The sequence below is a fragment of the Sinocyclocheilus rhinocerous genome, unplaced genomic scaffold (assembly GCF_001515625.1).
Source record: "Sinocyclocheilus rhinocerous isolate Xijiao unplaced genomic scaffold, SAMN03320098_v1.1 scaffold1115, whole genome shotgun sequence".
Lineage (NCBI taxonomy): Eukaryota > Metazoa > Chordata > Actinopteri > Cypriniformes > Cyprinidae > Sinocyclocheilus > Sinocyclocheilus rhinocerous.
The window spans coordinates 205941-217122 of record NW_015658514.1 but is presented as its reverse complement, the minus strand read 5'-3'; the positions used below and the strand labels follow the sequence as shown (position 1 = coordinate 217122).

The 11182-nt window shown below is 38.5% G+C and overlaps 1 protein-coding gene across 1 annotated transcript in view; it reads right to left on the bottom strand.

The window, feature by feature from the left end:
* Window positions 1-3984: 3984 nt before the first annotated feature.
* The window catches only part of lrp3 (low density lipoprotein receptor-related protein 3), an 18029-nt gene continuing 10831 nt past the window's right edge, over window positions 3985-11182 (bottom strand). The window contains exons 7-9 of the mRNA XM_016530740.1: window positions 6805-7277; window positions 6098-6230; window positions 3985-5100 (exon numbers count right to left, since the gene is read on the bottom strand). Coding sequence (XP_016386226.1) covers window positions 4258-5100; window positions 6098-6230; window positions 6805-7277 — 1449 coding nt within the window. The 3' untranslated portion in view covers window positions 3985-4257. The remainder of the gene's footprint in view (window positions 5101-6097; window positions 6231-6804; window positions 7278-11182) is intronic.

Below are 11182 nucleotides of genomic sequence, written 5' to 3'. Positions count from 1 at the left end.
TTAACCAATTGGTCTCGTCGTGTCTGAGAGAATATGCGGCGTCAGATGCCGAAAGCTCCGTCATTACTCCGTCATTCCGTTTTTACTTTCACTTACTGTATAGCGAATTGACTGAGATTAAGACGTTCACCGGCATAACTCTTGAACAAAGTTTGCACGTTGCTTGTGTGATATAAATTGACTGGCCTTCATGGTTTAAAACAGAAATATTTCCAACATTGCGACGTAACCAATTACCCCTGTACCGAACCGTGACACCACCGTGTTGTATCGAACCGAACCGTGAATTTTGTGAACCGTTACACCCCTAATAGATATGTATGCTGATATACTTGTGTTTTGTAAAAAAAAAAAAATTTTAAAAGGTGTTTATCAATAACAATATTAGCACATTAAATTTAATTCTGGAAAAGGTCGCAAGTAATTGTGTGTTGTGTTTGAGTAAAGACATAAGGCTGCATTTGTCAGCCACATGTCATTGAGTCTGCCTCATTTCAGAAAAGTAGCCATTATATTGCATACATTAGGGAAGATTAAGCTTATGAATGACTACACTTCATCCAGATAACAATAAGTTAGTCTGAATATAATGAAGAAATGTGCATTTAATGAAATGCTTCAAAACCTTTTCAAACATGTAGCAACCTTGACCATTACTAGCCATACACAACCAGATTGTAAGGTGAAAAAAAAACATGTTAAACATATTTACAAAATATGTTCAAGGCTACCACTGACTGCAATGAAAATTAAAGAGAGAGAAAATGAGAAGTCAGTCTAGGACAGTGGTTCTCAACCTGGGGGCCTCAGTAAACTTCCAAGAGGGGCACGGGATGACTTACAATTATTTAAATTAATTATGTTAAAGTAACTTAATTAAAATGCTAAAAAAACAAAAATCAAAATATTAATTTTCCTTCCTCAATAACTATTGTTTTATTCAAGAACATACAGTTCTTCAAAACTTTTGTAAACACAAAATTAATCATGGTGAATTATTGTGGTCAAATATTGTGTTGACAATGGGTGGCCTTTGAGTCAAAAAGGTTAAGAACCACTGGTCTAGGATTTCAAGCTGCTGGCTGAATAACCCTAAAAGACTTTATTGTGGCATGTGTTGATTGATCTCTTCTATTGGATTTTACTTGAATTTCACAGAACATAAAGGACACATGATTTCACAGAACATAAAAAATGTCAAATAAGTAATGATGGATGCCGCAAGTAAAGTCTCTTAGCAGTGCTTTAATCTTCAGCCATTTCAACTGAACCCAACAAATGACAAAACAGAAAGTGCATGACCTCTCTAATGGCACTGAATCTAAAGGCTTCACAATGTATTAAAACATCTGCGATTCTATACAATCTGTCAATCTCTGAAATGGCACATTCTTAAACCTATGGGATCAGACAAGAGATCCTCCAGTCAGAACATGGAGAATGGAAATGTGTGAAATAACAGGCAGTTAGCTAGCAGACAGAATGAAAGGAAGGAACAGACTGACCCTTCAGAGATGGGACCAGCTTTTTAGTTTGATTGGTTCTTATTTCCAAGCTTGGACCAGGACCAAGTGTGCAAAAGCAGCAAGTGTGACTTGCACTGAGGATGTACTACATTTATTAACAGAACATACATACATTCATGGATATGGAAGCAACATCATTTTACTGGCAAATAAGTCTCTCAAGTACCAAATGCATGAATGAAATTATAACAGCTGATATGAAAAACAAAGACACCAAAGTGTGTGAGCTCAAGCACAAATGTGATTACCGAGTCATTTCCCCACGACTCTGTGATGTCCTGATGGCTTCAGAACTCAACTGAGGCAGCAGTACTTCTCAGTACACCTATAGACTACAGCTGTTAACAAGGAAATCCAAGTTAACGGCTTCTCTTTCATGAACCATTATACAATCCCTGAGTTCTGCTTCCCTTCAAGAAAGACTCGCTGTCTTTTGCATGGGGAAAAATCTTCTTAACATTAATTAATGTCAGTGGTGGACCTGCCATGATATTACAGTCTGGTAGCCAGACTAACAAAACAAACCTTAAATACAAAAAGCTCATATAGATCATCACTAAATCAGCAAACAGCTCCAGTAGTCTGAGGGTATACAACTGTACGCTACCATTCAAAGGTTTGGGGTCAGTAAATTTTTTTAAAGAAATCAATTCTTTTATTTAGCAAGAATGCATTAAATCACAGAAAATATTAAGCAGCACAACTGATAATAAGAAACGATTATTGAGCAGCAAATATATGAATGATTTCTGAAGGATCATGTGACACTGAAAAATCAGCTTTGACATCACAGAAGTAAATTACTTTTGAAAATATGTTAAAGTAGAAAACAGCCGTTTTAAATTCTAATAATATTTCACAATATTACTGTTTTCACTGTATTTTTGAACAAAATAAATTCAGCCTTGGTGAGCATAAAAGACTTCGAAGAAATATCTTACTGACCTCAACCTTTTGAACGGTAGTAAATGTATAATATAAGAGGTCAAAATCCATTAATGTAGAGCACAACCAACATTCAAACATTCAGTTCTGAATGTATAAAGTATAATTCTGAGACAACTGGCTGGTTCTGATAGAAATGAAATGAGCACAGGAACATTTCCCGCTGCGGGCGACACGGTGAATCTCTTATAAGGCGTTGGGGAGGTGAGAGGAGATATCTGAAGTCTTTTCAGAGCTTCTGAAGGTCATGACAGAATGTTACTGATTAAAAACAGAGATGCAGGCAAATTAAGTTCTGTGTTATAATGCTATTCCATGTGGGAAAGTATTTATGCTCAGTCCTTGGTAATCAAATACTGTTATAGTGCTATGGTCACATTCATAAGGTTTTTGGTGATTTCTAGCAAGTGAACAATCTGGAGCTGAACTGTGAGATGATCTAATTAAGCATGACACTGCAGTGTCTAAGCTGAGGTTGAATCCTCCATCTTGTACTATGAAGGAATAAATGCCAAACATTCTGCAAGTACAAGACTCTAAACTTTGGAAGTACACTACTACCGTTCAAAGGTTTAGGAGTCGGTAAGATTCTTATGCTTACCAAGGCTGCCTTTTTCTTTTATGAAAATACATAAAAAAAACAGCAAGATTATGAAATATTATTAGAGTTTAACATAACTGTTGAATTTTAATTCCCTGTGATGCAAAGCTGAATGTTCAGCAGCCATTACTCCAGTCTTCAGTGTCACATGATCCTTCAGAAATCATTTTAATATGCTGATTGGGTGCTTATTTCTTATTATCAATGCTGAAAACAGTTGTGCTGCTTAATGCTTTTGTGGAAACGGGCAACTTTTGCTTTTGATACTTTGGTAAAAAGAAAGTTCAGAAGAACAGCATTTATTTGAAGTGGACATTTTGTAACAATGTAGAATCCATTACTGTCACTTTTGATTTACATTAATTTCTTAAAAAAAAAAATCTTACTGAACCCAATCTTTTGAACGGTAGCATATGTTTACGTACACAAGGATCGATTTCAGTCTGACTAAAGCAATAATTTGTCTTTTTAAAATGCATATAAATGCTGACTGAAATAGAATCAGTCTGGTTTCTGCAAAGTCGCACTAACAGACTTGGATGTAATTGTAGCTTGATTTCGTCCAGCATGAATACATGTTAAAGGGATAGTTCACCCACCCACCGTTGTGGTACTGTCGTGAACGCACATCAATTTCTGAAACAGAAGAGAAGAAATAGTTGAATAAAGTTATTTTTGTTTTCTTTGTGCACAAAAAGTGTTCTCGTAGCTTTATAACATTACGGTTGAACCACTGATGTCACATGGACTATTTTAAAGATGTCCTTACTACCTTTCTGGGCCTTGAATGTGGTAGTTGCATTGCTGTCTATGCAGGGTAAGAAAGCTCTCGGATTTCATCAAAAATATCTTAATTTGTGTTCTGAAGATGACAAATGTCTTATGGGTTTGGAACGACATGAGGGTGAGTAATTAATGACAGAATTTCATTTTTGGGTGAACTATCTCTTTAATCAGACTGCAATTGGCCTTGGCCTTGTGTATTTAATCCTTCAAATATCTATGTACACATTTCATTATGCATTCTTAGATAAAGATTGTAGCTTAACAACGCAAAAAACTTGATTATAACTGGGCATGTAAACGTACTGTACTTTATGACTCTGGATGGAAGGCCGTTGGTTGAACCTTTTAAGGCTCACTGTGTTGGCACAAAATCAGAACAGGGATGGTGATAAAGGCTATTCAGTGCACTAACAAAATCTCCTCATCCTCTTCCTCGCTAGTTGTGAGTCTGCAAAGCCTGACACTGTCACCAGGAACCTCTTCTGTTACTGAAGGTTTCCTGGCGTGTCCATGAGCATCTGTGAGCGAGTCTGTGTGTGTGTCCATATGTGGTTTTCTGAATGCAGGAAAGCTTCTCTGCTCCTCAGACTGACCGCTGGAGGACGTCGGTGACTCAGGGGAGGAAAGTGGCGAGATGCCCATAGAGGTGTACCTTAAGAATGAGACTCCCCTGAGCTCTGCAGCCAGTTCCTGCACCAGCCGTCTGGAGGATCTCGACCGGCTTGTGCTGCGTTTGGGGCTATCGGGGGGTCCAGGAGGACTGTCATCATCTTTATGTTTCGGGGAAATGCCCTGTTTGGATCTCATTCTGATCCCCTCTAAACTTCTGTCATCTTCGTCCTCCAGGGTGTCAGAGGTGGAGCAGGGTGAGTTGGGGGAGGGTAGGGAGAGAGGAGAGGATGGAGACTCTCTGTCAGGAAGGCAGAGGGCCTCAGTGTGAGCCTGCAGGGCCAGTCCCAGCGCCACCGTCGAACAGGATGGCGGAGTCTGTCCCGCACTCTCACGTGACTCCTCGATGCCATCGTCCGTTGTGTTGTAGTTGTGGAGGCTCAGATCGGGGTGTGTGTTTGTGTGCGTGTGGCCTGGAGGCATGAGGAGAGGTATCTGACCCCGTAACCGAGAGCCACGATGGAACAGGCGATTCCACAGACGACCAAGTCGCCGCCGTGACGAGGAACGACGAGAAGAGTGACGACGAATCTGCCTCCGCATAGCTGAGCGGAGATTCTGCAGAACAGATGCCTGGGAGAGATAGAAAAAAAACAGACTTTATGAAAAAAGTGGTCCAGTCACATACAAAATCCTGTCATTTCAATAGGAATTGGGAATTTTCTCGTCAGGGCGAAAAAGTTGCCCATACAGATTTTGCTTGTTTTCAAGTTGTTCACATAAATTCACTGCATCGACCAATAGAAAGTTGTTGTTTTTTTTTAAAGTGACTTCTGTGTGAGCAGTGCTACGTGCATTACTACACTATTAACAATGGAAAACAGATCTGTTTTTGCCCTCAATTTTGTTGAATTTTCACTAATGTGACCGCAGTTTAAAGGGATATTCCACCCCAAAATGAAAATGTTGTCATTAATCACTTTACCCCCATGTCGTTCCAAACCCGTAAAAGCTTCGTTCGTCTTCGGAAGACAATTTAAGATATTCTGGATGAAAACCGGGAGGCTTGTGACTGTCACATTGACTGCCAAGTAAATTACACTGTCAAGGTCCAGAAAAGTATGAAAGACATCGTCACAATAGTCCATCTGCCATCAGTGGTTCAATCTGAATTTTATGAAGCGACTTTATTCAACAATTCGTCTCCTCTGTGTCTCTCCGCATCACCGTAGCGGCATTTTGGAGAATATCCGCTGATCGCAAGCAGCGTACGCTCTTCTGTGTCAGCGGCGACACAAGGATATGTTTTCTACGTGTATTTACGCTTTGATTTGAACGAAAACAGCGCATCCCTGTGGCGCGGCTGACACAGAAGAGCGTACGCTGCTTGCGTTCAGCACATATCAATCGGACAGGCACAAGCATCCCGGTTTTCATCCAAAATATCTTAAATTGTCTTCCGAAGACGAACGAAGCTTTTACGGGTTTGGAACGACATGGGGGTAAGTGATTAATGACAAAATTTACATTTTGGGGTGGAGTATCCCTTTAATTTCCCTTCCTTAATTTCACATTTGAATTGCAATTGTATTTGCTACCTCAATATAAATTCAATTTCATATTCACATACCTGGGTTGGGTTGTACACTGGGAAGTCATCAACTGGAGGTATGAGACCTTGAGCTATCAGTTGACCATAAGAGGGTGGAGCCTCCCTCTGAACAAACTCCGCGTCTAGTCGAGTCATCTGGGTTTCGAAAGCTCTACAAGAAAGAGGAACACAAAAAGAGCTGTTTTATAAAGATGCTGATTGATGCCGTTTAAAAATGTAAGAAAAAACAACAGCTTTTTAAAAAGGGAAGCTACTGAACACTGAACACATTCAGGCAGGATATCTCTTAAGAATCTCCAAGAGCTGTTACTTAACCAGCGGTACTTTGACAGTTTGATGAAGTGCAGGTATTTTGGGTGCTGCTGTGTCTTTACAAGGTTAACTGGAGAAAAACAGTGCTTCACCTCCCAGAGCAGCATATGGGCCGTTACTGCAGATCCAATTATGTTTAAAGTGAAACAAGAGAGAGTAAATCCTCTTTCTCTTCATGTTTTCTTTCTTGATCTCGTTGGGATATAAACTTGTGCTTTTCTAGATTTTCAGCAATGGTTTTACTATGGAGGTAAAATGATTTGGATAACAGTACAAATACATTTAGCAGAATGTCATGAAAAACCATATACCTTTGGCTAAAAACAAAAAGATTTCATGAATCACTATACATTTCCTGACACATTTTGCTTCGAGTTTAAATTCAGGCATAAAGAAGATGGAAATCACCTCACCTGTACTCTCTTGTCCTGAGCGAGTAGAGTTTAAAGGCACAACCCAGTGCAATGACCAGAAGCAGTCCACAGACCAAGCTGCCAATCAGAGCCGCTGTGATCACCTTCCTGGGCACGGATGCAAGACAGTCTCTTTCATCACTGCCGTCGAGACAGTCCTCCTGCCCATCGCAGCGCCACGTCTCAAAGATGCACAGGTTGGTTCCACAGTGGAAGTTTCCAGGCTGGCAGTCAAAGCAGTTTTTCTCATCTGAGCCGTCGGGGCACTTCTTCTGGTTGTTACACCTCTCGGAGGCTGAGTAACACGCCCCACTGCCACCCTCGCAGGGATACTCTCCCGGCTGACACAGCGGGCAGTCCTCCTCATCTCGCCCCCCAGGGCAGTGCCAGTAGCCATCACAGCGCTGCAGCTCAGAGTAACAGCCCTCGTCTGTGCCACATGGATGCTCACCTGGAAAGCAGTACCCTTTAACCTGCAGAGACAGGGACGGAGGTTAAACATTATTAGTGTCACAGTGTATCAATCCTAGCCATAAACTGCAGTAAGTACAGATTACTTTACAGTTTTGCTTGTGGATATCTAATTAAAGCTGCACTGGGGAAGTTTGGCTTCTCTATAGCCATAGTATAGTATCTCTGTAACTTCGTACCATAATGTATTAACAAGACAAGAAAATTTTTCACTTTTTGAACTGATTTTTTTTCTATTCACACTACTGTTCAAAAATTGGAGGTCGGTAAGATTTTTGGTAACACTTAAAGCTGCAGTCCGTAAGTTTTGCCTCTTTGTCGCCATCTCTGTTTGAAAACCTGCAATTGCAGCAGTTTGCGGAATTATCTTCCTTGCATGGGTTGTGAGCCAGCATGGCTCCAGCGCTGATGAATCTGATGTTTTGAGGAGTATGTGTGTGTGGCAGTGGCAGTCAGTCACCGCACCAGTGTGGATATTCACTGTACTTCAGAATCACAGATTCTAGCCTATGTCTTTGAATATATGACCCAAAATACAAATCTTGTTTAATCCCAGGCTATCTGTAATCAGAAGCACATTTAAAACTGGAATATAATTTCATTTCATTCACACGTGTTTCATAAACACATAATCCTTTCTGGATTACAATCCGCCATCAAAATGATATATTTAATTATTCTAGCTGCTGTGAGAAAAGGCTATAAACGATCCACCACCTGCAGGATCCTCACATGCGATAGCCTAGTAGCCGGTGTAGTACCGAAATTTGCACCCTGCCAGATTATGCATCCCCTAGTATTGGTACATTTAGGAGTAGGTGTGGGGGAGGGGTTAGGATTAGGGGTGGGGTTGGGATTAGGCAATCAGGTAGCGACTTCAACGAGGGGGTGCATAATCTGGCAGGGGTGCAGAATTTGGCACAACACCGGGACAACTTCTTTATGTTTACAGACGTGACGTAATGACGCAGCAGCATGCTCGAATTTCCCGCGAACACCTACCCGTACCACTCAAATTAGAAAACATTATTATAAGATAACCGCTGTGAATCGGGCTAAAGTAAGGTGATAGTTTTGAACACTGGTTGGTTATGTGCTTGCTCAAATATTGATTTTGGATTATTTTTAACCAAAAAACGTTACGGTCTCCAGCTTTAAGTTTAGGGAAAAATTCACACAATTAACTAGTTGCTTATTAGCATGCATCTTACTGACATATTGGCTGTTTATTAATACTTATAAAGCACATATTTTCTTTTTCTTTATTATTTATTTCTTTATTAATAAGCAGCAAATTAAGAGCTTGTTTAGGGGAAACTTTTAGTTTATAGTGAATATATGTTCCCTATTCTAACGTGTTACTGATACATTTATTTGAGAATCAAAATAATCTTAACCTATTGGCAAATAAATGTTTTTCTTGTTTTTCTTATTTCCATTGAAATAAATGTTTTTGTATTGAGGACCCCTAGAGGACGCAGTTCGAAGTTCCCATGAAAGGGAACTCGTAGGTATTAATATAGTTAATAGTAAGAATTGGTCCTTACTAAAGTGTGGCAGATTATTTTAATGTTTTTTTTTTTTTTAAAGAAGGCTGCATTTATTTGATTAAAAAATACAGTAAAAATAACAACTGTTATAATGTATTTTAAAATTTGATATATAACAATTTTTTTCTGTGATGGGACTTTTTTCATTTTCAGTGGCCATTACTCCAGCCTTTAGTGTCACATGATCCGTCAGAAATCATGTTGATTTGCTGCTCAAGAAACATTTCTTACTATTATCAATTACTATTATTAAAAACGACCATGTTGCTTCATGTTTTTATAGAAATCATGATACATTTTTACAGAGTTCTTTGATCAATAGAAAGTTCAAAAGAACAGCATTTATTTGAAATATGTTTTAAACATAACTGTCTTTATTGCCACTTTAAAGGAGACATATTATGCCCCTTTTTACAATATGTAATATACGTCTCAGGTGTCCCCAGAATGTGTCTGTGAAGTTTCAGCTCAAAATACCCCAAAGATCTTTTATTATATCATTTTGAAAATGCCTATTTTAAGTGGGAGCAGAAACACGCTGTATTAGAGCATGTGGCAGCAGCATTATACAGTAAATAAATGAATAAATCCACGGGGACCTAATTATAGCACTTAAAACCTGGAAAAGTCAGATTTTCATGATGTCACCTTTAAATAAATTTTATGTGTTCTTGTTGAAAAGAAATATTAATTTATTTCACATGTTTGTTTTTCACTCAAACTTGTCAACACATAAAGATCAGGATACATAACTTTGATATCTTCATACAAGGTATGAAAAAAAAAAGATTTTAACAATGTACTAAAAGACAATTCTACACTGTACTTGTTATGGTTATGGACTTCTAGTTTGTGTTTTTCCTTGTTTCTGTTCTCCTGTCTTGCTTTGACCTAGTTTTCCACTGTCTGTCTTACTCGGTTCACCTGCTGTCTATTAATTAGCCCATTAGTCCTCGTTTGGTTTAGTATTTATAGTCCTATGTTTGCCAAGTTAATTCGTCCGGTCTCTGTTTATGCTAAGTGTGTTGTGTTTATTGCTTCCCTAAGTTTGGATTAAATACTCTTGTTGCCTGGGGCCTTTTCTTCGTACCTCGCTTAATACATCTGAGATGATTTTAAAGATGCCAGATCTTCTAATCGTGATAATTGATCTCTGGCTAATTTGGTTCTTCTAACGAATTTGTGGATTTGATTAAAATATCTGGATTAAGTTGTCTAAGATTACTGCACGTTCTCGTGTTCTACTGTAAAGGGCAGATGTATCGATACTCGAGACCACGATCAGCAATGCAGCGATTGGACAGCAACGTAATTACATCATATAATTAAAAAAAGACACCTGACGAAAAACTTGACAAATTTCTGGACCTTTATAAGGAAACAGCCAAGTGAACAAAACTACATAAATGTTATAATAGATAAATGAAATGTTTTTATTTTATTTATTTTATATTTTTTACATGATTCCCAATTATTTATATTCACGATTACTAGTATTTGTACAGGCTTCACATTTTTAGTTCAGTGTTGTAATTAGTAATTCATGTAATTTTATCTTTGCAGCAGATTTGTTATGCGACAGCATTAATTAAAGTTTCTTAAGGGTCAAGATCAAGTTATCTGCATCTCCTGCGCTCCATCAAGCCACTCCCATAATAGCTGTCATCACTCAAATGAATGCACGACTCAGATTAAATGTACAGCATGCGTGTAAGACTCTAATACAATTATAAAGTTATTATTTTATTACGAATAAATCTTTCAATGAGTAAAACTGGCTGTGTCTATAGTATTATAGATTACACAACATTAATATTATTTTAAAATTATTATTATTTTAAATGATTGTCCCCGAATTAGTAGGGTGCCCTTGTAATAGAGTAGCAGTGGCTGGGATAGATTTTAAATTCAGTTCCACTTAAAAAGATGCAATCTAATCCTGTTTACATTAAATAAGCCTGTTCCCGAGCAGGTTTAAAGGTGACATATCATGAAAATCTTTTCCAGGTTTTAAAGGGGTCATATGATGCTGCTAAAAAGAACATTATTTTGTGTATTTGGTGTAATGAAATGTGTTTATGCGGTTTAAAGTAAAAAAAACACATTATTTTCTGACGTGGCAAAGGGATCTCATTATAATATTACCGCCCCTTAATCTGTAAACTTCCACTGTCACGGGTCGCTACTGTGAGGAGCGAGGAGACCAGGAGTACAAAACAAAGGGCTTTAATATTCTCTTCAGGGAATCACATGTAGCATAAGGAGAGGACATAAACAATTCCGGACAAAGAAACTCAGAACGGGACTCACTATAAATACACAGACACCAATGGGACACACCTGGGAGCAAATTAACT